The sequence below is a fragment of the Peromyscus maniculatus genome, chromosome 1 (genome assembly GCF_049852395.1).
Source record: "Peromyscus maniculatus bairdii isolate BWxNUB_F1_BW_parent chromosome 1, HU_Pman_BW_mat_3.1, whole genome shotgun sequence".
Lineage (NCBI taxonomy): Eukaryota > Metazoa > Chordata > Mammalia > Rodentia > Cricetidae > Peromyscus > Peromyscus maniculatus.
Genome location: NC_134852.1, coordinates 159945269 through 159967209, shown reverse-complemented (window position 1 = coordinate 159967209; position 21941 = coordinate 159945269). Strand labels below are relative to the sequence as shown.

At 57.8% G+C, this 21941-nt stretch overlaps 2 protein-coding genes across 20 annotated transcripts in view; one reads left to right on the top strand and one right to left on the bottom strand.

The window, feature by feature from the left end:
* The window catches only part of Mark2 (microtubule affinity regulating kinase 2), a 66869-nt gene extending 54680 nt beyond the window's left edge, over positions 1 to 12189 (top strand). For 11 of the 19 annotated variants that reach the window (XM_076558561.1, XM_076558509.1, XM_006980746.4 and 8 more), the window contains 16 exons: positions 365 to 413; positions 691 to 756; positions 873 to 943; positions 1154 to 1210; positions 1807 to 2043; positions 2688 to 2807; positions 2915 to 3014; positions 3095 to 3207; positions 4093 to 4225; positions 4454 to 4626; positions 4822 to 4919; positions 5674 to 5835; positions 6353 to 6610; positions 7552 to 7578; positions 9476 to 9520; positions 10118 to 12189. In XM_076558561.1, coding sequence (XP_076414676.1) covers positions 365 to 413; positions 691 to 756; positions 873 to 943; positions 1154 to 1210; positions 1807 to 2043; positions 2688 to 2807; positions 2915 to 3014; positions 3095 to 3207; positions 4093 to 4225; positions 4454 to 4626; positions 4822 to 4919; positions 5674 to 5835; positions 6353 to 6610; positions 7552 to 7578; positions 9476 to 9520; positions 10118 to 10478 — 2070 coding nt within the window. In that variant the 3' untranslated portion in view covers positions 10479 to 12189. The remainder of the gene's footprint in view (positions 1 to 364; positions 414 to 690; positions 757 to 872; positions 944 to 1153; positions 1211 to 1806; positions 2044 to 2687; positions 2808 to 2914; positions 3015 to 3094; positions 3208 to 4092; positions 4226 to 4453; positions 4627 to 4821; positions 4920 to 5673; positions 5836 to 6352; positions 6611 to 7551; positions 7579 to 9475; positions 9521 to 10117) is intronic. The other 8 variants (XM_076558581.1, XM_015999184.3, XM_076558564.1 and 5 more) reach the window with 3 other exon arrangements.
* Positions 12190 to 12365: 176 nt separating this feature from the next.
* Positions 12366 to 18603, bottom strand: Rcor2 (REST corepressor 2). Its single transcript, XM_015999187.3, has 12 exons — positions 18468 to 18603; positions 17744 to 17800; positions 17389 to 17469; positions 17123 to 17175; positions 16873 to 17034; positions 16635 to 16759; positions 16475 to 16544; positions 16180 to 16395; positions 14678 to 14755; positions 13726 to 13783; positions 13356 to 13597; positions 12366 to 13257 (listed from the first exon to the last, which is right to left on the bottom strand). The coding sequence occupies exons 1-12, from the start codon at positions 18592 to 18594 to the stop codon at positions 12943 to 12945; spliced, it is 1584 nt and encodes a 527-aa protein (XP_015854673.2). The 5' UTR covers positions 18595 to 18603; the 3' UTR covers positions 12366 to 12942.
* Between the last annotated feature and the right edge of the window lie 3338 nt (positions 18604 to 21941).

The window sequence follows — 21941 nt, the reverse complement described above, 5'->3', positions numbered from 1 at the left end:
GACCCTTTGGAGCTCCTCTCTAGTCACCAGGGCCAGCTCAAAGGTTTGGACTGTGAGCTGGCAGAGGAGCTCAGTGATGAATACTCAAGTATTCAAAGACTCAGGTTCTTCTGCAGAGGCACTGAACTGCTGTCTGGAGGCTGGATGTAGATGGGGATGGAAGAGGGCACAGTCTGAGCACTGAGGTGGTGAGCTGGCTCTGCTCCAGCTTCCCTCTCGGCTCTTCCCCTCTCTTTGTGGGTTTGGGTTTGGTTTCTTTGGGGGGGGGGTCTGTTTTAAAAAGAAGAAAGAAACCTCACCGGGCTCTGGGGGACCTGTTACGTTCATCAAGCAGGCATGATGAACCCTTGTGCTTCTCTTCCAGCTATTCCGAGAAGTAAGAATAATGAAGGTTTTGAATCATCCCAACATAGGTGAGAAGTAGTGTCATCTCTTTCTTCCTCCCCCTCAGCAAGGCTCCACATGCCCGCATCTACACACGCATCCTTTCCACATCACATTGCCTTGTGGGTGATTCTGTCCTGAAGGGTGTCAGACTCTGCTTTCTGAAGGCTCAGCTCACAGTTCAGCTGCCTCCTGGCATTGTGGGCTGCCCTGAGTAATCTGGGTGGTTCAAGAGGTCCTTAGCATGTCTGGACACAGAGGGTTTGACGTGTGCCCCGAGTCCCAACACAGCCCTTGGTCTTGCAGTTAAGTTATTTGAAGTGATCGAAACCGAGAAGACACTCTACCTTGTCATGGAGTATGCCAGTGGCGGTAGGTCTGATGCTGCCTCGTGCTATTACTTCCCCTCCGTCTTCCCCCTCCCTGTTCCTGCCCACACCCTCCACTCCCAACCTACTCACTGTGCTCTCCCATCTCATCTCTTGCAGGAGAAGTATTTGATTACCTGGTGGCCCATGGCAGGATGAAAGAAAAAGAAGCCAGAGCCAAATTCCGCCAGGTGGGGGGTGTCTTTCCACCCTTAGCTATAGGCCCAGCTCTCCCTTTTGGGGTTTGGCACAGGAGAGGGGCTGCCTGAGCAGGTGGCCTTAAAGAGGGGGTACTTTGAGCTCTGCTTGGTAACTTCAAAATAGGTCATTAGTGACAACTCTGTCAATCCCCCGTGGCTCACTCTCAGACCCCCAGGCTAACCCTTCTTCCTTCCTTTCAGATAGTGTCTGCTGTGCAGTACTGTCACCAGAAGTTTATTGTTCATAGAGATCTAAAGGTAAGGTGTGTTCGTATCTCCTGTGCCTTCCTGTGGGTCTGGCTGTTCTCCTTCAGTCAAGCTCTGAGTATTCCAGAAACTCCAGCCATTGACTTTTACTTTTTTAGATGGCCTGGAAGTCTTTAGGGATGGCCTTGTACCCAGACTTAGGCCCCCACCATAGCACCAGCAAGCATAGAGTCTTTGCCCTTGCCAGGTATGGCGGGAAGATGCCAAGCTTTCCTGGTCCTTCAGGCATCCTGGTGGCTGACCTAGGAAAGGGTGTGAATGTGACTGATATCACAGCTGCTCTCTAGACATACACACATTATCTCTGTTACCAAGGTATTCATATTTGTACTGCCTGTGCGTCTCCTCATTGCTAAAAGAACTTGCAGGCATGACCAAGAAGCATGGGCCCACTCTGAAGCCTTGTGCAGCTTCCAGGGTCCCTAGGCCTACAGATCCCAACTTCATGCCTTCCTCCTGTCCAGCCTGGAAAGTTCTGAAACTAGACATGACTTGCTGGTGGATCTCCCATTGCCCTTGACCCTGCCCTGCACGGATGCCATAGGGTTCTCTACCTGGGCTCTGACGCTTACCCTCTTACCTCTCAGGCAGAAAACCTACTCTTGGATGCTGATATGAACATCAAGATTGCAGACTTTGGCTTTAGCAACGAGTTCACCTTTGGGAACAAGCTGGATACTTTCTGTGGCAGTCCTCCTTATGCTGCCCCAGAACTCTTCCAGGGCAAAAAATATGATGGTCCCGAAGTGGACGTGTGGAGCCTGGGAGTCATCCTCTATACACTGGTCAGCGGATCCCTGCCTTTTGATGGACAGAACCTCAAGGTGGGGTGAAGTGCAACCTTAGATCACTTTACTTTTCATCTCTTGTTGGCCTCTGGTCTCATCTCTACCCTCTCAATAACCTTTCTACTTGTCCACATTTTTCTCAAGTCAGAGCTTCAGAGAAAGGCCCGCTGAGAAAAAAAGCAGTTAAATGGTCTTCCCTGCTGGATATAGTAGCACATGCCTGTAATTTCAGCAGTGGAGAGAGGCCAGGGCAAGAAGATTCAGAATTTCATGCCAGCCTGGGCTGGAGAGTGACAGATCTCAAAAACAAACCAAAAGGGGCTAGCCAGGTGGGTTGGTGGATAAAGGTTGATTCCCCAGTAGAGGGAGAGAACCTGACCTGCTGCAAGTTGTCCTTTGACCTCCACTCACACTGTATCGCGCACACACCCTGTCCACAAAATAAACATTATTTGTCTTTAAAAAAAAAGGTCTTAGAATCTCGATCCTGTCTTGGAAGAGACAGTGTGTGTCCACCCCTCTGAAGAGGTGCATGGCGTGTAGGGAGGGCTTGGTTGCCTCGCTTGTGAGTTGCTGTGACCCAGGCTTTCTGCATCCTGTTTTCCAATGTCTGCTTCTCTGGATCCTGGATGTGAGACTTGTTCCCTTGGCCTGGGGTGACTTACATTTTCTAACCACAGGAGCTACGGGAGCGGGTACTGAGGGGAAAATACCGAATTCCGTTCTACATGTCCACGGACTGTGAAAACCTGCTTAAGAAATTTCTCATACTCAATCCTAGTAAGAGAGGCACTTTAGAGGTGAGCAGCATAGAGCCCAGCTGACCAGAAATCCTGGGGCTCCCGTGGAGACACCCCCATGCTGAGTTTCCTCCGCCTCTGTACTTTGCCCTTCCCTCTCTTCCCAGCAAATTATGAAAGATCGGTGGATGAACGTGGGGCACGAGGACGATGAGCTAAAGCCTTATGTGGAACCACTCCCTGACTACAAGGACCCCCGGCGGACAGGTGAGGCTGTGCTGGCTGGGAGCTGGAGCCTGCCCACAGATGGAGACCAGCCTTAACTGTCCTCCCTCCCCAACCACCAGAGTTGATGGTGTCAATGGGTTACACGCGGGAAGAGATCCAGGACTCGCTGGTGGGCCAGAGGTACAACGAAGTGATGGCCACCTATCTGCTTCTGGGCTACAAGAGCTCTGAGGTGCGTGCTTTCCCTTCTCAGGCCCTGGCCTGCCTGCCGCCTGGGCTGCCGGTGGCACCCAGCCTTTAGCCCCTGATGAGGACAGAAGCCCTGTCTTAAATACACATCCCCTCTGCTTAATTAACATGAGGCCTCCGCCATGGTGGATGAGGCCCTCAGTGAAAGAGGAGGAGGTGGGGCCAGGCCAGGCCTGGGCTCTGAGGGGTGAGTTGAGGTGGCTCATTGTGTTGATTAGGAAGGACTGAGGTGGTCTGGCCCAATATCTGTCTGTCTGTCTGTCTGGAAGTGTCCATCTCTAGGTTTCTGTGTGTATCTATGTCTGTTTTACAGAAAGCTTCCCCAGTGTATCTGGATATGTTTCTTTGTGTCACAGGTCTGTCTTGGCTATGGATCTGGAAGCTTTAGGATTGTTCTTTTGCCAGTTTGGGTTCTAAGTGCCCACCTGTACTCACAGCCTCCTGCCCTGGTGGTGGTGGGGTCTCTCTTGGTTATCACTTTAACCTGTTTTAGAGGTACCTCCATGACACCTGGTACGAGCCCCAGTTTCTCTGTGGGAAGGGATGGGTCTCTTAGTCTGAATGTGTGTGTTCTTGTGGGTGTCTATGTCTCTGGGTATGCAGGCATGAGTAGCCCTCTCTGAGGAAATGATGACTTTGTGGGGTGTGTCTTTGGTGTGTGTGTTCTGTCTGTGTCAGAGCATGTGTGATCAAGGGCACCTGTCTATATTAGTCATGTAGGATGAAGTCTCTGTGTTAGGGCAGGGTGGACCATGGAGGCTGAAGTCTCTGTGTGTTAGGGCAGGGTGGACCATGCAAGCATGTCCATCTGGAGGAATCTCCTCAGGACTTGGACTCTCCTTTGAAGCCATGTTTTCTCTTCTTGCAGCTGGAAGGTGACACCATCACTCTGAAGCCCCGGCCTTCAGCCGATCTGACCAACAGTAGTGCCCCATCTCCATCCCACAAGGTTCAGCGTAGTGTCTCTGCCAACCCTAAGCAGCGACGCTCCAGCGACCAGGGTATGTGCTCTTGGGAATTGCATGTTAGGGACAGCTTTCTCCTGGGGCTTTGGGTGACAGCTACATTTCAGTCCTGGTTCAGCTCCTTCATAATAGCTTGGCCATGGGCAGGTTAATAACGTGCCTCCACTTCTGTGAAATGGGACTGTGATGGTAAGAGAGGGCCAGGCGCACCGTGGGTCTTGGGACAGACTACTGCTCTTACACGTTTCCCATGCTGCTCCGTAGCTGCCCCTGCCATTCCCACCTCGAACTCCTACTCTAAGAAGCCTCAGAGTAACAATGCAGAAACTAAGCGGCCTGAGGAGGAGACAGGGCGGAAAGCCAGCAGCACCGCCAAAGTGCCTGCCAGCCCTCTGCCTGGCCTGGAGAGGAAGAAGACCACTCCTACCCCCTCCACAGTAAGCCTTGAGCCAACACCCCCAGTCCTGGTCTCCGTCCTGTCCTCTGGTCTTCCTTGTTGAGGCCTGGCCCTGGGCTGTCCTTGAGCTTACTGTAGAAAGTAGGCTACCGAGCAGCTTGGGACAGGGCATCCAGTGGTCCTGGGGAACGACATTGGCTCCTGTGAGACAGTTGTTGCCCTCCATTCCTCACAGAACAGCGTCCTCTCCACCAGCACAAACCGAAGCAGGAACTCCCCACTTTTGGACAGGGCCAGCCTTGGCCAGTCCTCTGTCCAGAATGGTAAAGACAGGTGAGTACCTGGACTGCCTGCCGCGCTCTTGGGGGCCACTCGCACAGTGGGCAGTGACTCCTCAGTAGCCTCCTCTGCTGCCTCTCCAGAGCAGTGTCCCTGGAGTCCTGTCCTGGCCCTGTCCAGTCTAGCCATCCACCCTCCCTGCTCCATGCCATCCCTCCTCCTGTCCTCCTCTGCTCCTTGACATTTGCCAAGCCTAGGGTACCAGTGAACAGCTCGTCAATCCTCCTGCTTCTTCCCCACACAAAGTCTAGAATTGCCCATCTCTCTAGGTACCTTCTGGCTTTGGGTGTGGGGTCCCAGCTGAGGGCAGGACTCCCCAGTGAGGGCTTTCTTGTGGCCTCAGAAGCAGAGTTCCCTCCTTGCCTGCCACCTTGCTTGGTGTCTTACATTCCTGGTCCCACCTCTTTTGAGACTAATGGAAGTTTCTCCTCAGCAGTATTCTATTCTTTGTATAGAGGGAAAATCCTTGTTCTCACATTTCCTCGGAGACCTGTGTGGCCTCAAGATGGTGGCCTCTTGTCAGCTTCCCTCATTTTTGGTTTTCTCTTCCCAGGCCCTGGCCTCCCTGGCTGTTCACTCACCCTGTCCTCCACTTCTAATGGCTGACCTTAGCTCTCCCTGGCCTGGAGCCGCTCCCTGGGCCTGACCTGCATCCGCTGAGGCTACAGCTCTGCCCCTGCCCTTGCTTCCTAACCCAGGCTCTTATCTCACCCTTAATCCGGGCCTCTCCGCTGCTTTTGTCTCCTAGCCTAACCATGCCAGGGTCCCGGGCCTCCACGGCTTCTGCTTCTGCCGCAGTCTCTGCGGCCCGGCCCCGCCAGCACCAGAAATCCATGTCTGCCTCCGTACACCCCAACAAGGCCTCTGGGTTGCCCCCCACGGAGAGTAACTGTGAGGTGCCTCGGCCCAGGCAAGTGTGCTGGGGTAGCTAAATGCACTTGTCCCCAGCCTGTCCCACCCCGCCCTAGAGGATCTTCCCCCCAGGGGACCTGCTGCCTTTTCTCCATCTTAGCAACAGCCAGGAACTGGAGGACACAAACGGTAGTAATTCCTCTTCCTCCTCCAGCCCCTCAGAACAGGCGCACAGGAAGCTGTCCTGAGCTCCAGAGGGAAGAAGGCTTTGTCCTGTTCTGAACCTCTTAGCTTTCCTTAGGGACAGTCAGCTCTTGAGGGTTCTCGTTGTCCCCACGCAGGTCCACACCAACTCTCAGCCTGTACTGCTTGCATACATGGGTCCTCCTTGTCTCCCTTCCCTCCTCCCCAGACCATCTCACTGCTGTCCTCAGTGGTCAGTCCTTGCCTTCTGTGTCCTCTGTGATGGCTGCTTCTGCCCTGGCCTCCCCGCGTCCCTGTCCCCGGGCCTGCATGTGCTCAGTACCGTGGCCCCTGTACCGACGCGTGCCTTTGCCCTGCCTCTCTTCCCACAGCACAGCCCCCCAGCGTGTCCCTGTCGCCTCCCCCTCCGCCCACAACATCAGCAGCAGTGGTGGAGCCCCAGACCGAACTAATTTCCCCCGGGGTGTGTCCAGTCGAAGCACCTTCCATGCCGGGCAGCTCCGACAGGTGCGGGACCAGCAGAACCTGCCCTACGGTGTGACCCCAGCTTCTCCCTCTGGCCATAGCCAGGGCCGGCGGGGGGCCTCGGGCAGCATCTTCAGCAAGTTCACCTCCAAGTTTGTCCGCAGGTGAGAGGGGCTGGGGCCAGGCCTTCCCGCTTGCATGGGGCTTGGGGTGGGGACAGCAGAGCTGGGGTTGGCCTCAGCAGAACTGAGAAACAGGGCCGTTCTCAACATCTCAGGCACCTAGACTCATCCTCTTAGGCCTTTCCCCAGCTCTTCTCAGGCACCCCTAATTCGATGGCCCCAAGCAGATGGGCGATGCCGCCTCCTCTCTAGGGGAGTGTGAACTCAGATGCTAAAATAAAAGCCCCCTCTTCTCTCCTGGGTTCCCATGGAAACTTATATTTGGTGACGCAGCTGCAAAGTCATGAGGCATGAGCCAGGCTGGGTTGACAAGATTTTCCTAGTCTATTCTTGCCCCTTTGACCTCCTTCCCTGTTCTCCCTCCCCCAGGGAGATTGTGTCTGGCTCTAACTATGTTCCTCTGCCCCAGGGCTTCCCAGGGCAAAGCCCATAAATGAAATGGCTGCCGAGGGCTGCAGTGGCCTCTCCTGCAGCGCCAGGGCTCCAGTGCCTTCCTGGCCTAGACCCAGGTGGGGAATCTCTTCATGAGGCTTCTCAAGCCTGAGCCCCATCCCAGATGAGCGGCCTAAGGTGGTTCAGCCATGGGATCTCCTGGGGTGCTCTGTCCCTATTCAACCCTGGAGTCCAAACTGTTCAGAACCAGGTGGGGCTTTGGAGAGCAAACCCCTCCACCCTGCTGCCTGTCCCTCACCCATCCGAGCCGCCAGACACAGGCGAGGCCGCAAGGCGAACAGAGCTGAAGTCCCGGACTCTGGTCTCGCTGAGCGGCTCTTCTAAGACTGGGGAGACCCTTGAGCCTGGAAAGCCTGCTCCCACCTGCTTATCCACACACCGTCTTGTTGGTTTTTTGTTTTTTGTTTGTTTGATTGTTTTTTTTTATTTCTTTTTTTATTTTGTCTTTTTTTGTTTGTTTTTTTTTTTAGAAATCTGTCTTTCAGGTTTGCCAGAAGGTAGGCGTTGAGCCCACTCTTTGTGTGTGTGTCGGTCTGTCTGTCTGTCTGTCTGTCTTTGTCCGGCCTCTGTCACTAACTCCCCTGTTGGCTGATGCTTCCTGTCTTTCTACCTTGTGTATGTGGACTTCCTGTCTGCTATCTTAAAGGGATGAAGACTTCTCTGTTGGGGTCTTAGCCCTAAGCTGACCGTCCTGCACCTTCACACTGGCAGGACTTCAAATACATGTTCTGAGAGGACATTTGAGTCCCTCAGAGCAGATGGCTCTGAAAGTGAGGGGCCTCCCTTGGTCTGCAGGCGCATGTCCTCAGGAGAGGAGAGGAGACCTCAGGGACTGTCCCTTTAAGATGGTGTCCTACCCACCCAGGTCTGGTCACCTTGGGCTCCCTTTCTGGTCCTTTCCCTGTTGTGTGCATGTGCTCCAAGTCACCTCACGGGGTTGAGGCACATCTGGAATGAGGTTTCATTTGGGGTGTCCTGGGCTTGCTGAACCTCAGGGCTGTGACCTATCTCCCCTGGACTATGGCATGACAGGACTTTGGAGTACTACAGGGACATTAGGGTCCCTTGGCTAGCCTGACTCCTCCAGGCCCCGAAGCCTTTGCGTCATAGATGTAGTACAGCGCCCCCTTCTGGTAGGTGCTGCAGAACTGACCCAGCCCACCCTGGCACGGCATCTGGGCGCTTACGCCGCTCTCCTCTGGGCTGTTTCCTCCAGATGTCGCCTGAGCCTGCCAAAGAGCCAAGAGCTGGATATTCTCAGGCAGGGGTCACTCTGCCGCCAGGCCCTGGTGAAACAGCAGGAGGCCCACACCCTGCTCCTGCATCTCCCTTCCTGGGATAGAGCCTGGCTTGTTCAGCCTGGCCATGTCCTCTGCAGGCCTAGGTACGCCAGGTACTGAGCTGCAGACTGAGGGCCAGATTGGGAGCTCTGGATTTGCCTGGCAGGTGCCTTGGCTCCCCAGATGAAGGCGAGATGGGCCAGATGGGATCTTGAGACATCCCTACCCACCCACCCACCCCACCCCAGCTCACTGCATGGCTGGCAGGGCCTGCCCCCTAGGGGCCTGGAGAGAGCAGCCGGAGCCCTGTCCTTTGCTCACAGTGTGCTCGTTGGCATCTGTGTCTTGTGTCTTCAGCTCCTTTTACATGTGCTGCTGCTGCTGCTCTCCCCTCCTTCTTGTCCCTCCTCTCTCCCCTGCAGCCCCCAGAATCCCAGCTCCAGACACTCATCTTCCTGGCAGGAGCTGGAGAAGCCGCTCAGCGGGGCCAGAGCTCTTTCTCACCTCCCTAGGGCCCTGCCCAGCCCTTGCCTTATGTGAGCAGCCAGCCTGGCAGCCAGCAGTAGGGGAACTAGCAACACAGTGGCCTTGCCCATTGGGCCACAGGCACCTACCCCAGGTGTCTACCTAACAACTCCAGGTTCTGACACAGTGAACCGCTAAGAGGCTTTCACAGCCGCTCTTCTAACATCGTTCTGACGCCCTGGGTATGGGCACAAAAATTTGCTCCCAGCCCTGATTCCAGTAGCGATCTTGAGCCTGACTGTGGGCAGGAAGGGGAGCTACTGGTGCTGGGCTGTGTGCTGGGTACATGTGCCTGCACAGCCACACCCTCCTCCCCCAGAGCTGGGGCTCCTTCCACCAGCACAGATGTCTGGGAATGTGGGGAGGGACAGCCCCCTGCTGGGGTTCCCTGTCAGAGGGGCAGTCAGGCTGCCTGTGTGAGGCGCTGCCGAGCCATACTGGCCTATAGATGACTGGCAAGTAGCTTTCGGGTTTGGGTCCTGCCCCCCCCCGACTGGTGGCATGTCCCCAGACCCAACCTCGCCTGGGTCTGCAGGGTGGAAGGAGCGAGAGACCCCAGACTAAACTCTCCCTCGCTCTGTTTTTTGAGGAACCTGAATGAACCTGAAAGCAAAGACCGAGTGGAGACGCTCAGGTGAGAGGGCCGGAGCCAGCACGACTGGCCCTGCCCAAGCCACCGGGCTTGTCACAGCCTCCTGCTCCTCTCTCTCCTGCCACTGGCTCTTTCTCTGGCGATTCTGCTCTGCCTCCCTCTTGGGGACTCCCTTTCCTAGGAGAATTTCCCTTTCCCACGCCTACCTGCAGTGGTTCTGGGCCCTGCTCAGGTCCTGGTCCTTATGGAACCAGCCCTGACAGGGCAGGGTGCTCCAGGTTCCCACCCTTCCTGGCCCTGCTGCTCAGCCTCGTCATCCTCATGGAGGACAGTCTGCTTGGTGCTGCTCAGTGCACTTGTTTCCTGCCTGATCCCCCAACGAAAAGAACCAGTTAACAGCATGGAACTGTCACCCTGCCCTAGCCGGGCTCTTCTCACCCCTGCATCCTGAGAGACAAGAGCCAGAGGCCTCCCATGTCCCGTGTGCCAGGACAGGGACTGCTGCCCCCTCTTCCAGCTGTGGCTGCTGCACCCCTTCCTGCTTTCCTCTCTGGCCTCAGGGCCTGTCTGCCAGGGTGGTTCTCTCCCGGGTGGGATGCCTCAGCCTCCATCTCACGCCTCCCTCTGCCCTCTCCACAGACCTCACGTGGTAGGCGGTGGAGGCAACGACAAGGAAAAGGAGGAGTTTCGGGAGGCCAAGCCTCGTTCGCTGCGCTTCACCTGGAGCATGAAGACCACGAGCTCTATGGAGCCCAATGAGATGATGCGGGAGATCCGCAAGGTGCTGGACGCCAACAGCTGCCAAAGCGAGCTGCACGAGCGGTACATGCTGCTGTGCATGCACGGCACGCCAGGCCACGAGAACTTTGTGCAGTGGGAGATGGAGGTGTGCAAACTGCCGCGGCTATCTCTCAACGGTGTTCGGTTTAAGCGGATATCGGGCACCTCCATGGCCTTCAAAAACATTGCCTCCAAAATAGCCAACGAACTGAAGCTTTAACAGGCTGTCGGGAGGGGGAGCAGCAGAGACCCACCGGTGGACTTGGCTGCTTGGGCCAACCCTGCATTCCCCCGGGAGAGACTGCGGGATGAATTGGTGTGTCTCCCTGCTGGCACTTGTCCCCTTCCAGGCCCTTCTCAGTTTTTTTCTTCCATGTCTGTGGGGGAAGGGAAGTGGTTCTTCCTCCCTCACATTCACCCCTGCCCAGAAGTCCCTCCTTCCCCTCTTCCCCTACAGGAGGCAAAGGAAGGGGAAGGGGTGGGGGGGCAGGGCTCCCCCTCGGTACTGCGGTTGCACAGAGTATTTCGCCTAAACCAAGAAAATTTTTATTACCAAAAAGAAAAAAAAAAAAAAGAAAAAAAAATCCCAGCGGCCACCTTTCCTCCCTGCCCCATTGGGACAGTCAAGACTGGATCTGTGGGGTTCCTGGGAGGGTGGCTCAGGGCTGGAACACTCTCAGGCAAGAGTGGTGGAGTTCCCTGGCAGGCCCTCCGCCAGGCCCACTTTGGGCTTCTCCCCTCTCCCCACTTCTTTCCCCTCCAAGCAACCCACCAGAGGTGGCCTTCCCTTGCCCCCAGGCCCTTGGGCTACAGGCCTTTACGCTGGGGCCCAGTGGGGTACTGCACAGCCTTGGCGAGGGTGGGCGGTGGGACCCTGGCTCCCTCCATACCATATCCTCTGCTCTCCTTCCCCAGAGCTGGGCATTTCTTTCCTGAGCTGCTGTGGGGATATTCGTTCCCCTCCTCAGAAGTCTGTGCCATCTCCCACCTTTCCGGCGGCGGAAGGCGGGGCTGACCCCAGTACTGGGAGAGGGGAGGGGGCTGGGCCATGGGCTCTCGGCCCCCAGGGGGCCGCTTGGGAACAGGGACACAGGCTTCTCCGTTCTGGGCGTCTTTGTCTGAAAGCACAGCCCCTCACCACCCCCTACTGCTTCCCCACCTTGGCATTAATCCGGGCACCGTCCTCATCCCTCAGCCTTGCCTTCTCTTCCTGGCGCTGCTGCCCTCCTCTCAGGAGACTGTCCAGGGCCTCCACGGCCGCCTGGCGGAAGGCTGGATCGGGCAGCAGGTCCAGGAGTCTCTGTCCTCCGTAGGGTGGGGCAAAGAGACCCCCGCTTGCTAACCTCCAAGGCCAGTGTGTGAATGGGTGGCTCTAGGCGCTTGGCTGGTGGTGGCCACTGCACCCCTTAATTTATTTCTCTGCTGTTTTCTTGAGAAATTGGGGGAGTCTTACAGAGGCTACCCCTGCCCTCACCTGAGTTGTACATTTTTTTTTGTGATGGGTTTTATTTTTTATTTTATTATTATTATTTTTTTTTTTTTTGATTTACGATGACTCCACTCCCAACCCCAGTGTCGTGTGTCACCCCCCTCCCACCCGGTCATCACCTTGGCTCCCAGACCAGGCCAGACTCTGCCACATGTTGAGTCCTTGGGTTCCAGGAAGGGACCTTGCCAACCTCAACCCTCCAGCCCCATGCTCCACTGGCTGTCTCAGACCAAGGGCTCCTCCTCCTCCCCCTCTTGCCCTATGGAACAGCCCGGGTGCTCCAAGGGGGCCAGGAGGGCATGGCTTGGCTCCCAGCAAATGGGGTGGGGGCCGGGGCACCCAGGCAAGGTGGCCCCTCCCTGCCTCGCCCCCTCCTCCTCTACCCTGCACTTAGTTTCTCCTCTGGATCAAACACGTAATAAAGAGAATGTTTGGAATCTGAGCTGCCACCTCCTGTTTCTTCTCCCTGCCGGCAGGGACTCAGTGCCTGCCCCTGGGCAAGATGTGGCCCTAGCCTGCCTGCCTTGCAGGAGATAACTGGTTACTGTCTTGGTCCTGGGGGCGGCCAAATGCTGGATGGCCAGTTCCCTTCCACCCTCACAAAGACACGAAGATGCATACATTAAGAGGTTGCATTTATTTCTTTTTTAAAAATGTTGAAAAATAAACCCATGTCTGTGTTAAGTCCCCAACCCTCCTTTCTCCAAGCTTGGGGGTGGACAAAGTGGGCCCCTCACAGCTGCTCAACATTCTCCCTACGGGTCTCTGCCATCCCCACCCCAGCCCCCTCCCCACTGCACCTGACTTATTGCTAAATGGAGGGAAAGGGGAGTGAGGCCAGCTAACACCCCAACTGTCCTCTGCCCCCACCCCATGCTAAAGTCACCACCCCCACACAAAGGGTAGGCCCAGAGGCCAGGCCCTCGGCAGGCAGGCAGGCAGGCAAGGAGGCAGCCATTCCAGTCACAGCCAGGCAGCAGAGTCCCTGCAGGCCCTGAGCTCTAGCCCCTGGCTGGGGGTTGACAAGCTCAGCTGCCAGGAACGCATGCAGAACCCACAGGTCCAAGCTGTGCCAACTGGCAGCTCTGGGTCTCTGAAAGACCTGGCAAAAGCCCTAGTCCCTTCTGTCCTTAGTGATGCTAGAGATATCCAGCCAAGGGGCTCAGGAGCCTCTGGGCAGTGAAGGATCCAGGGCTCAAATTGAGGGTGCAGGGGGCTCCAAGGGGGCTCCAATCAGGGTAGGTGGAGGCTGAGGACCAGGGCGGGCACTGTGGCGAGAGGCAGCCAGGGCAGGGCGGATGAGGGGTGGTGGGGGCTGGTTGGGGGCCAGCCGGGGCTGCAGGAAGCGGCCCTGTTGCAGGGGAGGTGGCTGGCGGAGCAATGTGGGAGCTGTGGGCAGAGGTGGCCTCAGCAGTGGAGGTGGCTGGGAGAGCGAGGTAGGTGGCGGAGGCGGGGGCGGTGCAGGGGGTACTGATCGGGGTGCTGATGTTGAGACAGATGTAATCTGGACCTGGGGGGAGAGAAAAGGGTGAGGAGGCCGCTCCTGCACGTGCTTGGCAGCCCTAGAGATGCCCCTCTCCTCTCAAGACTGAGCCCCCTGCTTCTCACCTCATCATCTTCTTCCGGGGCTGGGGCTGGGGCTGGGGCTGGCACAGGAGCCCCTCGCCTGGCCTCTTCCATGGGGACTGGAGCCGCAGGGGCCCCATCCTGCTCAGCCTCCCATTCCTGCAGCACCTCCTCCAGGTTGAAGCGGCGCCGGTAGCTCACAAAGAAGGTCTTCACTTGGGTCAGAGTCTTGTTCCCAATCACCTCCGCAATAGCCCCAAAGTCTTTACCGTATCTACGAATAGCTGTGAGGGTCAAAAAGGGCAGCAGACTGTTAGATGGCCCCCAGAACTATTTACTTCCCCTCCACTTCAACTCCTGGAAAGGTAAGAGGTCCCTAGGGTTCTCAGTTCCTCGCCACTGCCTGACCCACCTTGTACAGCCAGAAGTTGCTCATCTGTGGTCCAGCGGGAATTGAACTTGGTATTGGCCTAAAAAGCAAGGAATATAAATAACCATTATACTGAAACTATGTAAAGGGAGAGGGGATAGAGAGATGGTCCAGCAGTTAAGAGCACTAGCTCTCCAGGAGAGAACCTGTCGTCAGTTCCCAGCACCTACATGGAGGCTCACAGCCCTCTGAAACTCCAGCTCTAGGGTATCTGGTGCCCTCTTCTGGCCTCCACGGACAGCAGGTACACGTGTGGTACACTTACAAACACACACTCATACACATGAATAGAAATAACCTTTAAAAGTACGCCGGGCAGTGGTGGTGCACACCTTTAATCCTAGCACTTGGGAGGCAGAGACAGGTGGGATCTCTGATTTTGAGGCCAGCCTGGTCTACAGAGTGAGTTCCAGGACAGCCAAGGGTACACACGGAAACCCTGTCTCAAAAAAACTAAACATAAATTAATTAAAATATGTATGTGGAGGCTGGTTAGATGTCTCAGCAGGTAAGGCTTCTTCCATCAAACCTGATGACCTGAGTTTGATCCCCAGGATCCACAACATGGAAAAAGAACCAACTCCTGCAAATTATCCCTCCAACCACATGCACTATGACAGGTCCCGCCACCCCATCTGAGTCCACCCCACCCGAGTTAATAAATGTGAAACGTATGCTTCCGCAGGGCGGTGGTGGCACTCGCCTTTAATCCCAGCACTCAAGAGGCAGAGACTGGAGGATCCCTGGGAGTCCGAGGCCAGCCTGGGCTATAGAGCGAGATCCGGGATAGGCACCAAAAACTACACAGAGAAACCGTCTCGGAAAAAAAAAAAAAAAAAAAAGTATGCTTCCTAGGCAAACCCCCTCCTCAATTCTGTCCTGCCTTTAGGGGAAACCCCCTTTTGTACTCAAATAAACAACGTAACAGCCTTACCTCAGGGGGGCGGAGAGGGTCGATGCCACCCTCCAGTGCCTGTCGGAGGCTGCTGTTGGTCTGCTTCATGCTCTGAACCTAGGCCAAGAAGGAGAAAGGAGCATGGACCTCTGCATCCTAGGAAGGACCGCCCACTCCCCCAGGCCCTTCCTCCCCCAGTAGAGCACTGGGGACTCCCCCCACCATCCAGTCCATTCCTCCTTCACAGTCGTAGGACACTGGTGATTTGCTCATGTTGGTGAGACATTTTTGTTTGATTGGGTTTTGTTTTGTTTTTTTGTCTTTTTGGTTTGTTTGAGGGAACCACAGCCCAGGCTGGCCTCAAACTTGCTATAGAGCTGAGAACTCCTAATTCTCCTGCCTCTGCCTCCCAAGTGCTGGGATTACTAGTGCTTGCCACAGCACCCAGCTTTCTTATTTGAGACCAAGTCGTGCGGCTTGCCGAGGGGTGAGAAAGACAGGTGAAAGCACTTGCCACAAAGCCTGATGACTTAAGTTTGATCCTCAGAACTCACGTAAAGGGGGAAGGGAAGAACCACGTGAGCACATGGCACCTGTGCCCATAGACATATCAAATACACATACATACGTCTTGCATACCCTTAAAAGGTACTTGTCACCAATCCTGACCCAAGTCTGGTTCCCAGGACCTAACGAGTAGAGAGAACCAACTCCCCAAGTTGTCTGATCCACACTATGGTATGTGGGAGCCCCAGCCCCATGCACAAAATAATAACAAAATAAATGAGATAAGATCTCACATATCCCCCAGATAGCCTCAAATTCACTATGTAGCCAAGGGTAGCCACCTGCCTATGTTTAAAGTCTACAAGAGCTAGAGAGTAGCAGCTCAGTTGGTATTGCTTGCCCAGCATGCATGATCCCCAGTACTTCATAAATAGAGCATGATGGTACATGCCTGTAATCCTAGCACTGGGGGTGGGGGGTGGAGGCAGGAGAGTCAGAAACTCAAAGTTATCCTCTGTTACAGAGCAAGTTTGAGACTAGCCTGGAATACATGAGACCCTGTTCCCCACTCCCCCCAAAGAAGGCCAGGGAGCTGGCCAGACGGGCAGGTAAAAGTACTAAAAGTACTTGCTACAAAGCCTGACAACCTGAGTTTGCTACCCAGAACTCATGAAAAGGCAGAAAGAACGAACCACGTGAACACCAAGGCACAAGTGCCATGCACCTATCACATGTACATATGCATGCCTACACACACACACACACACACACACACACACACACACACACACACAGAAAAGAATGACAGTTATCCTGGCATGCACCTATCACATGTACATGTGCATGCCTACACACACACACACACACACACACACACACACACACACACACACACAGAAAAGAATGACAGTTATCCTGGATCCCTGACAGTGGGACAGAGCCAAGCTCAGCCCCGCACCGCTTCCCTTACACCAACACAGGTCTCAGGAGCTGATGATCCCCTCTGCATGGCCCCCTTTCCTTGGGCCCCCTACCTGGCGCTTAAGGGAGATGAGCTGTGAGTCGAGACCTCGGAGTGTGAGGTTAGCAAGGTCTGGACTTCCTGATACTGCAGTGAGGCCTTCAGGACTCAGGTACATGCCCTTGGGCGGACGTCTCCGAGTTCGAAGTGGGTGGTGGCGGTACTGAGACACCTGAACCTCCTTCTTCCCAGGACCGGGCCGTGCATTCAGAGGTCGAGATGGCAGAGGCTGAAGGGAAATATGGAACACTGTGTACGTCTGAGGCCGAGTTGAGGGATGGCCAGGGCAGAGCAGCTAGGGACCTCACCTCTCGCTTGGGGTCTCCAGTGTCTGGCTCCCCCTCACTCACAGCTCCTCGTCCCTCTTCAAGCTCATCACTGCTGACACAGGGCCAGGGAGAAAAATGAGGGGAAGGCCCAACCCAAAACAGTCATCCCCCTGCCCCTACCAACAACCCCCACCCCCACCTGTCTTCTTTGTCCTTGCGGCCACCCAGCCGCCTGGCCTGCCTGTCCATCACACTAGTTCGACTTCGGGTCTTCTTCCAAGAGTAGTAATACTTCACCAGGCTGGGGATCAGCTTGTCAGGGAGCTGGGGAGGCAAGGCCAGAAACAGGAGTCCACCTGAGACTCTGGCCCCAGGTAAAGCTGTTTGGGATTGAAGGGCTGAGGATCACTCGATGGGCCACAGACGCCGAGTCTTACCATCTGCTGGATCCGCTGGAAGCACTTGCCATGGAACCCAAAGGCCTGTTCGAACAGCACCTTGTCCTCCACTGTCCACTCGTCGGGGAAGGGGGTGAAGTTGGCCAGGTCAGCCAGGGACTTCTCCACATCGTGCTTGTGCCACAGAAGCATGCCAAGTGCCTGGCCCAGGACAGAAGCAGCTCAGGTCCGGCCACCCCAGGACTGCTCTACCCTGTCCCACGCCCACCCCTCAGGGCCTCCGGCTCACCTGCTCAATGTTGTAGCCATGCTTCTCCTTGGCCATGGCAATGTACTTGTCAACTGCAGGGGGAAGGCGTGGGGTCACAGAGGGCAAGCCCCCAAAGCAAGGACCACTTGTCAGCCTACTGCCCCCGTCTGTATCTTGCCCAGGCTACGGCAATGCTCCTACCACAGGCTTCCTCGTAGATGGCCCACTTCTAGGGAAGAGCTGGCCCGGGGAGAGCAGGGCTCCTGCTCCCAAGACTGAGCCTGGGCACGGCCCACCCCACTCACGTTTGGCATCCGATACACAGTGGTTGGGTGACCACACCAACATCCCCTTCAGCTCCTTGTTGCTATAGCGCGCTGGGCTCTCTGAAAGTCAGAAGAGCAGAATTGGCTTTGTGGCACTCACAGGAACAGGAGACCACTGGGCCACACTGTCAAGCTGGGAGGTGAGGCCCAGAAGGGAAGGAGGAGCAGAGATCCAGACAGGAAGGCAGAGCAGGAAAAGTAACAGTGCCACGGGGGCCACCCACCCCGCCCACCGCCTGTCCCTCAAGCAGGAGCCAGCCAAGAGTTCCCAGGTGGGGCTGCAGGCCAAGCCATCAGCCTCCACCCCTCCCTCCACGTCTGTCCTGCCACTCACCAGGCTTGCACTCCGGAATTACTGCTTGGTAATTGGTTCCAACACGGATCATGCTGTCTGTGGAGCCAGGGGAGGCAGTCAAGACTCCAGAGAAGTGGGGGGGAGGATATGGCGGGGGAGGTAGCTGATCTAGAGTTCTCCTTTCTGACCACTCAGGGCCCCCACCACCCAGGAGACTCACTTTTCCCTGATGGTCCCCCCAGCAACCCTCCGAGGCGGAGGGGACTGGGAGAAAGACCCTGCCTAGTCATGGCCATGGGGGGAGGGGGGTTAGGAGGACAGTTTAAAGCCCAGGCCGGAGCAAAGTGCTTTGTTCTGGCTGGGGGGTGGAGGCTTGGAGGGCTACCCCTAGACCTGGAGTGGTCCCTGCAGGGAATCTGGGGCTCCTCCCCACCACATGAGCTTCACAGCTCCGCATGGAGGTGTCTTTCCAGCCCCTGGCCCAATCAGACCTCAGTCCCTGGCAAGGTGGCAAGGTATGAGGGACCCAATCCATCCAAGAGAGGCACCTTAAGCTCGCTCAGCGACTGAGGGCAAAGGGGAGGTGGGTGGCCAGCGGCCCAGGCTGTAGATTCCCCCATGCCGGCAGCCCCAAGCATGAGAAAGCAAAGGCTGCAATTCAGGAGCGGCAGAAACCATCTGTGGTTTGCAACTCTCCCCCTCCCCACCTTCCGTGTCCCCTCCCCGGACCAGCGCGCCTTTAACCCTAGGCCACCGGGCTCACCGTGCGAGTGCTCCTCCTCGCTGCTGTCATCCTCCGAGTGCGGCTGTCCGCCGTTGGGTGCCGTCTTGGCCCGACTTCGGGACAGGATCCCGGAGCCCGCACTGGGCTTCTCCATCACCGAGGGCATTACCCCGCCCGGCTGCCCCGGGGGGGCGCGGGAGCCTTTGGAGAGCGTCGGAGCTTGCCGCGCTTGCCTCGAGTGCCGCACCCGGCCCGGCCTGGAGAGGTCGCCACTGAGGCTACGAGAGGCGGGAGGTCAGCGTGGCTAGGGTCCGAGAGGTCGGGGCCCCGGAGGGCTGCCCTGGCGCTCACTGCGACCCCCACGGGCGAGGACGGCAGAAAAGTTTGTGAAGAAGTGGGGGTACGTGGAGGACGGCGCGGCCGGGGGGCACACTCGCTCCGTGCGCCCCTCGGGGTTGGGGCTCCCCCGGGAGGAATCGGGGCGCGCTGCCCTCGGGGAGCCCCGGAGCCGCGCCGCGCGCCTGCCCACGCCGTTCGGCCGGCGAGGGCTGCCTCGCCGTGGCCGCCGCTGCGGGCTCCGCGCCCCTCGGCTGTGAGCCGAGGATGCCCGGTCCCCAGTGGGGGAATCCTGCCCAGCCGGACCCCACGGCAGCCACGCCAGCCCGCGGGGGCCCTGGCGGCGGGACGGCGCGCACGGCGTGCGGCGCTGGAGCAGAGTTGCCGGGAGGCGGGCGGAGCGCAGCCGCGGGCGCCGCCTCGCACCCTCCCCGGCGCGCTCGCTCGCCCCGCCGCGCTCGCGCTACCGCCGCTCGCTCGCTCGCCCGCTCTCCGCCGCCGCTCGCTCCTCGCGCACACAATGAAGCTGCTGGCAGGGAAGTAGTGCCGGCTGCGGCCTCAGCACCCCTCCCCCAGTCGATGCCTCCGCCAGCTGAACATCTGGCCCTGGGGTGGGAGGGAGGGCCCGGGGGGCGGGGCCTAGGGCCGGGGCTAGACCTCCAGGGGGTGGGGTCAGGACCAGGATGGGGCCCGCGTACCCCCCCCCCGGGAGCGCCCCTCGTGTCTCTGAGCTCTCAGACTTTGCCCCTGTGGGTAGACCTCAGTGTCCCCCAGGAGAAGCCCCGGGGTCAGCCCCACCCACAATCACACCGGCTCCACACACTAGTGGGCTCCGATTACTGTGGTCTGCCCCGGGGGCCCAGAGGCCGCCTGTCCGCCCGCCCGGGTGGAGCCCAGCTTTTCCTTCCATTTCTCTTCCTGCCAAGGAACTCCCTGCCCCCCCTCTTCCGCAGGGGGACCCCCCCCTTTCATGCGCCCTTGGGGGCCAAAGCGGATGGGAGGCCGGACAGGCGCGAGATGAATTTCTCCAAGAGCTACTGGGCCAGAACCTGACTTCTGCTGGATCTGTGGGTCCCCAGGGGTCACCCTTGTGTTTCTTAACTGCTGCAGTTTGCGCCCCAAATCAGTGGTGCCAAAGAGGAATGGGCATGGAAGCCATGAGGCAAGGTCTGGGTTGAAGGGGGCGAGCTCCCCACTGGATTCACTGTCACCCCAGCTGGAAGCAGCATCCCCCTCCCCCCGACAGGCTTGGGCAGAGTGACAGACAGGGAAGCCGGTTGGGAGGCACAGACGGAGTTGGGGGAGGGGGTGGGCAGAGACTTTCAAAGCCAGACCCAGCCACCCTGCCAGGCACACAAAGAGCCAGCGCACTCACCGGCAGCTCGAAGCCTGCGAGCTGCGCCTGTGCCCGTCCCCGCCGCCTGGGGCACGTGCTGCAGCGCACACAGGCCGAAGCCCCCGCCCGCCGCCCCTCCCACGGGGAGCCCCGGACTCCTGGACACGCCTTACCCAGGCACACCCCGCTATGCCCAGATCGAGCCGAGCCTGCTCTCGCACCCTCCTCTCCCTTCCCTTCCTTGGCCACTCTGTAATCAGATTCCTAAATTTAGAAGCAGCCCTGGCCCCAACCGGGGATCCCCGCCCCCACCCACTGGCTGTGGCCGACTGGCCGGGGTCCTGTGGTCAGGCCACGACCTGGCTGGGGCGTCCTGCTCCTGGGGGTTCCTTGCCCGCGGCCGGCCGACAGAGGCAGACATGACCCCACCCGACTTCAGCACCATCGGGCCACCTAGGGCCACCCAGTCAGCGGCCACGTTGCCCGCCACACCTCGGGGCCAGAGTTATAGGGCCTTTTACCTCCCTTTTAATCATGAGCTGGGCACCAAGCCCCAGGATGGAGAGAGATCTGGGACAAAGAAAGAATGAATGAACCAGAGACGGTCTGACCTGAAGGGGTCTGTTCCAAGAGGCAAAGCGACTTCTGGGAACCCCTAGAAATGAGTGGCAGGGGCTCTACCTGTCCCCAACACCTCTACCCTTCAGGGAGATGTTCGTATTCCTATGCCTTTGCCTAGCTGGTAACCACTGTGCACACCACACTGTCCTATGATGGCGTCTTTCTTGCTTCTGGCGACCCTGAGTCAAGGGTCGCCCATCTTCCACTGGTCTCCTTCCATACGTGAACCTAGGATGCTGGCCCAAGACCCTACCCCACCCCAGGCCGCAAGCACCATGCTTAGTTCTTGTCTCCTTCCTCCAGGGCTGGCCCACGTGCCCTGGCACAAGGCCTAGCAAGGAGCCCAAGCACTGGCTTCCTGTCTTGTCTACAGCCACTTCTCCCATACACTAGGACCCAATTCTGTTCCCGTTTATCCCTGGAGCCAGCTCTGACCCCCCCACACCCACACCCACACCCACACCAAAGGAAGAGCCGACTCTGGGGTGGGGGCAGGGCGGGGAGGTTCTATTATTTATTTTTTGAGGTCCGGGTGCTGTCTGGAAGCCCTGATGTCGTGAGCTCTCTGCCAAAGAGGTGAGACACCACACAGGAGGGGGCGTCAGCAGAGTTGAGGGGCGATGGTGGGGGGGCCACAGGGGGCAGAGAGGTGGCTGGCTCCAAATGATCAGTTTCAACCCCCCTGAGCTGCAAGGGCTCAGGGGAGGGGCCAGGCCCCTCCCCTCCCACCTGCTGCAGCGCCCCCTCCCCAGCTGGCCCCCTCTTTTGTGCGAAGGCACACAAAGGACAAGGGGCCCTGGCCGGTCTGGCCATCTGCTCCTAGCAGCCTGGAAGCTCTTAAAGAGACAGCTCCCCCTCCCCGCAGCCCTAGGGCTGTGGGGTGTGGCTCTGCCTGGGGACCCAGTCGTCACCGCAGGACGTACCCCAGGTCCCACCCACCTCCCTCTGGTTCCCCAAGTCCTAAGGTCAGGAATCTTCTTCCCTCAGATGTGGGGTGCAGAGGTGCCACGTGGCCAGGAATATGGGGTGTGATAAGGCAGAGAGGCAGCCAGAGACCAGCCCCTCCTCTCCTGCAGCCTGAGGAAAGCACAGAAGCAAGCTGCAAGAACCCGGTCCCTCACCTCCCTGAGGCCACCTGCGAGCTTGGCGGGAGCTCAGGTCTCCCGGGAATGCTCTCCCGCCATTTTGACGGATGAGCTTCCACTCTGGGCCCGCGGGGA

Bases quoted from the DNA above. Each gene is read 5' to 3' on its own strand.
- Rcor2 (XM_015999187.3), bottom strand. From the start codon at position 18,594: ATGCCCTCGGTGATGGAGAAGCCCAGTGCGGGCTCCGGGATCCTGTCC. The intron at 16,545-16,634 runs GTGGGGGTGGGG...CTGTGTCAGCAG, and splicing joins CGCAAGGACAAAGAAGACAG to TGATGAGCTTGAAGAGGGAC. The intron at 14,756-16,179 runs GTAGGGGGCCCA...TTCTTGGCCTAG, and splicing joins TCATCTCCCTTAAGCGCCAG to GTTCAGAGCATGAAGCAGAC.